Here is a 5303-nt window from a genome sequence, read left to right as displayed (position 1 = left end):
TTCATCTGCATTAAGGTAACCTTGAGCCATCCATAGACTAATCAATTCCCTTTTCTTCATATTGTAGTCTTTTGGAAAGACAGCACAATATGAGAAGCACCGTTTTACCATAGAATTGGAGGGTAAATCGTTATAACTCAACAACAAAGGAGCCAAAATACCTTGCCCAATCTCTTCTACTTTCCACATTTCACTCTCTAAAATTCTTTGCCACTCTTTTACTGTACTTTTAGAGCGCAAGAGATTCCCTATTACCTTTGCAGCAAGAGGCAGGCCTTTGCACTTACATGCAATTTTTCGCCCGATTGGTTCTAATTTTTCACAATCCTCAAAGGACCTACGTAGAAATGCTATCTGCTTAAACAGTAACCAACATTCCCCTTCACCCAACTCCTTGACAGGGATAATATCTATTGATCCCAACTGCAGTGCAACTGACCTATCACGTGTGGTAATTAGAATTTTACTTTCATGGTGGCCATTCTTTAGACAAGAAAAGAATGGGTCCCATTTTTTGTAATCTCCATCCCACACATCATCTAAAACAAGAAAAAATTTCTTCCCCGTAATATATTTCTGAATCTGTTTCATAAGAGATTCGAATTCGCTTAAACCAGAAGCTGACACGCCTAGACCTTCAATGATTGCTTTGGCGACCCTAATCTCCTCAAAAGTGTATGATACACACACCCATATAACTTTGCCAAAATTTCTTTTCACCTCATCATTATTATACGCCAATTGTGCAAGAGTGGTTTTACCTATACCCCCCAACCCAACTAGTGAAATGACATGAAGGCCTTTTTGTTGTTCACTACTTTCACACAACAACTTGCTTAAGAGCTCATTTTTCTCCTCAACTCTACCGCAAACCTCTCCCTCATCAATCAAGGAGATGGTTCGCACTCGCTCTGGATTCCTAACATTGTTACTCACATTCTCAACAAAATTAAACCTATCTTTTCGAGTGGCAATTTCATCTAGCCTTTTACTGATTTCTCTAATCTTGACAGCAATATGATGACGAAGACTGAGTTGTTTGAAACCACCAAAGCAGTTTGAGGCAGCAGGAAAGAAGGAACATACCTTCGTCAAAAAAGTAACAAAAGCACTGTCGTTATCATCATCATCATCATCATCGCCTCCCTCATCAAGCTGCAATTTCCGTGTTTCAGTGATCCACTCTTCCAACACATCTTCCATGTCGTAGGATGCGTCTCTGAGCTGATCCAGCCAAAAAGTAACAGCTTTGTCCTGCTTCATTTGCCTCTGCTCTGCATCTTCCAGCACAGCTTGAATGGCTTGAAGATTGGTGGTAAGCTTTCCCACTTCATGTTCGACACCCGTGACAAGCCTCCACTTTTCTTTCACCTGATCTTGAGCAATGGATTTCAGCTGGTCCAGGAGAGAGGAAACGATCGCATGAGCCATTCTGATATTAGATCAAATGGTAAATGCTGCAATTGCTTTTCTTGCTGCTAAAATGCTCAGAGGAAAGTAGGTTTTATGTATTCTGTGAGAATGTTCATTCAAGCATGTTTGCATTCTAACCACTTGGGCTTAGCCCAAGTGGCTAGAGCCCCTCCCTCACAAATGTGAGGGAAGGGGTTCGAGCCTCCGCAGTCGCATTGTAGGGGTTTAATTTAAATATTCTTTCTTGGAGCCCTTGAGCTCGAGTGAAGACAGTCTTTCTCCCAGGATGGGAGTTTGACATCCCTCGAATATTTGAGAGGGTTAAAAATCTGAGCGATGTCATATCAGTATTCATATCAATAGGGCTCAGTATAAATATATGATTGTACATATCAATTATACTCTCATGTAATATGAGTTGTAATTTGAACTGTAATTTGAGCAATAGTCTCATGTAATCAAAAAAAAAAAAAAAACATGTTTGCATTCTTCTTATACGTACCATAGGAGTTATTTAATTTTTACCCTCAAGTCAATGTCAATGTGAACGTTCTTTTGTGATGCAAATTGAAGGAGTCCCCACAGGAGTCACCGTCTGGGGCTAGCTTTCTGCGGAGTACACAGCATCAGCAACTTGTAAAATTTCTTACATTTGTATTTAGTTACTTGCCGCTCCTAAGATAATTAGTAACAAAATATTTGTAAACTGCAACAAAAAGCTCAGTGCAATCTATCTATGAATCTTGTGAATTCACATATAATACAGTCGATTTAGAATAGTCATAATTTTTTTTTATTATAAATAGTAGTATATTTTTAATGGTATAATATATATCGATGAAACTGTATAGAGTAATTCATTATGAATATCATCACAAATTTGTATTTGGTCGGGACCGTGCGAGTGAAATTTTTGATAAAATCGTCTCCTGACAATTTATTTATTATATTTTTCAATTTATCCATACTAACGTATGGATCCATTCCTTTTATTATCAGGTAGGCCAAAGCCATTTGGTCATTTGAAAAAGTATGTGATTCCGTTTTAGTCTATTAGGTCACGACAAAAAGAGAATTGGAAAATGTAACATTCTCAAATTAATTTGTCGTGGAAAAGAGAAAAATAAGACAAAAGTTGGAAAAATCATGCAGCCGACCGTTTTTTCTATCTAATTGCGCAATATTAGGTAGGCGAATGCGACTTCATCGATATCACACAGCAGTGGTTATTGACTTCATCGACTTCATGCGACTTCATCGTGTTTAATTAAGAAAAGGAAGAAAAGATAGCACATGTTATGATTATTGTGAATTTTCCATCCCTTATATAAATTCTCAAATTTATTTAAATTGTGAGTCATAGAAGTATATTACCTAAACTATTTTATCAGGCCATGTTCGGATACTAGGATTAAGTATGGAATTAGACTAATTTTGCGACTTCATCGATATCACACAGTAGTGGAACTTTATTATCTATCATCTGATTAAATTGGAACTTTACTTCTACTAACTCTTGAGATTAATTTTTCATTACTTTGCATATTTGATAATTTGTCAATAAAATTGACCATTTAATCATTTCTTGCATTATTGATTGTATTAAATTTAATAATCACTAATATAATATTAAAAATCATCATGAAAATTAATAATACCATCAATTAATTGATTTTATATACTTTTTTAAATATTTGATAAGAATTTGATAAAAATTAATTAAGTATTTAAATTTTTATTCATTTTTTATTTGTTTATTTTATTATGGATACCCAATAACTTATAAATATAATTAATTTTCTTATTCAGACTACTCAGCATCAGCTCCTATAAAATTTCTTACATTATAAGCAACAAAATATTTATAAACTACAACAAAGGGCTTAAATCAATCCACCGATGAACCTTTTGAAGTTATATATAATATATTAATTGTTGATCTAGAATAGTCTTAGTGGATAGATTTTTTTAATTATAAATATTAATAAATTTTTTATCGTTTAATAGGTATTGATGAAATTATATGGAGTAATTTCGCCCAATCATATTAATCCATTATGAATTTCAGTACAAATTTGTATGTGATCGATCTGGAACGTGCAAGTGAAATTTATTTACTATATTTTTCAACTTGGCCGACAACATCTTTTTGTCAGGTAGGCAAAAGCAAAAGCCATTATCTCATTAATTGATTTGGTCATTTGAGAATGTAACTTTATTATGTCATGACAAACTTTAAAATCTAATTTAGAGTGTGACTCGAATAATTTTAATTAGTAATTTATTATATCTACAGTCGGATACTTTGTTGAGAAAAAAAAAAAGAATAAAATCTGTCCCATAATGATTTTAATAAATATCATACTATTGTCTACGGACTTACCTCATATTACAAAGAATTAAAATATGCGAAAGATAACTAAGGAATAAAATTTTTCCACAATGATTTATAAAATTGCTTTTGAAGAACGGTTATGATATTATATTAAATTACTAAGAATTTAGTTAACCTCTCAAGAAGTCTATTTGGTTGACTTCTCGAGTTTAAAATTCGAATGTCAAAAAAGATAAAAGGTTAAAAAAATATTTTAAATATTATCCACCCTTTTACTATTTTAATATACAAAAAGAAGAATTACTTGTTTTTAACAATAGCAACCGGGGGCATAATATATCTGATGGATTTTTTTAAGGAACAAAACTTATTATATCTCCTATCAAAAATGTCATTTTTTGTTAGGAAAAGGATATCTATATCTCCAAATTTTGGAAAAATAGTTACCAACGCTTCCAAGTCCTAAGTTTTCAAAAAGAGACACTAAAACTCATTTTTTACTACAATACCCTTTACTTTTATTATCCCAAAAGTTAACTTTAATTTTTTTTATAATAAATAGAAATATAATATTAAAATAAATGTATTAAAATTTAAATTATTATGAAAAATAATAATTTTAATATTATTAGTATGTGAGACTTTTTTAATTGTAAAATGTATTTAATGCAAATATTTATTTAAAATCTCTACAATAAATACAAATATATTATTAAAATAAATATAATAATTTACATATTTAAATTTATTTTAATATTATTAATCTACTACATAGATTACATTATTTATATAATATTTGTGTTTACTAAAAATTTGCAAGTTAAATTTTTCGGGATACTAAAGGTAAAGAGTATTATGGTCAAAAGAGAGTCTTGATGTCATTTTTAGAAAACTTGGGGTGTTGGTGACTATTTCTCCAAACCATGGGGATATAGATATCCTTTTCTCTTTTTTATTTTAAACAAGTGGTGACTAAAGATTAAACTGTCATATATTCACAAGATATTCACCACAAAATTTGTAGGAAATTTCTTCTTCCCTAAGCGGAAAATACAAAACAAAAACATAATTGGCAATTTCACTAGCAAAACTAATAATATTTTGTTCCATATCCAGGGGTAGAGCTCGGGGTAAATCTTCATGAGGCCCAAATTCAAATTTCAAGTGTTAGCTGGGAATTAATTTTAGACAATTTTTTATTTATTTATTTATAGCTAGTATGTAATTGTTAGGTATTTCAAAATTTGAGAATTTAGTGATTCTGTGAGAATGTTGATTCAAGCATGTTTGCATTCTTCTTATACTAATAGGAGATATTTAATTTTTACCCTCAAGTCAATGTCAATGTGAACGTTGTTTTGTGCTGCAAATTAAAGGAGTCCCCACAGGAGTCACCGTCTGGGGCTAGCTTTCTGATCAATAATTGAGAATTTTGCTTGTAGCTACAGGCTGCAGCGATTTTGATTTGGCGACTTTGATTCATAATTGAAGTTACTATTGCAAGTAAAAAATAAAAAAAAATTAACAAAATAAAAAATCAAAGACTTAGGCCCAT

The 5303-nt window shown here is 31.5% G+C and overlaps 1 protein-coding gene across 1 annotated transcript; it reads right to left on the bottom strand.

Moving 5' to 3' along the window:
- Window position 1: 1 nt before the first annotated feature.
- Window positions 2-1431, bottom strand: LOC18041534 (putative disease resistance protein RGA3). Its single transcript, XM_024183499.1, has 2 exons — window positions 101-1431; window positions 2-5 (listed from the first exon to the last, which is right to left on the bottom strand). Exons 1-2 carry the CDS (start codon window positions 1429-1431, stop codon window positions 2-4), a joined length of 1335 nt encoding a protein of 444 aa, XP_024039267.1.
- Window positions 1432-5303: the final 3872 nt, after the last annotated feature.

This window comes from Citrus clementina, unplaced genomic scaffold (assembly GCF_000493195.1).
Source record: "Citrus clementina cultivar Clemenules unplaced genomic scaffold, Citrus_clementina_v1.0 scaffold_5, whole genome shotgun sequence".
NCBI lineage: Eukaryota > Viridiplantae > Streptophyta > Magnoliopsida > Sapindales > Rutaceae > Citrus > Citrus x clementina.
This window is presented reverse-complemented; position numbering and strand designations above follow the sequence as displayed.

Coding starts and splice junctions, on each gene's coding strand:
- LOC18041534 (XM_024183499.1), bottom strand. CDS start 1,431: ATGGCTCATGCGATCGTTTCCTCTCTCCTGGACCAGCTGAAATCCATT.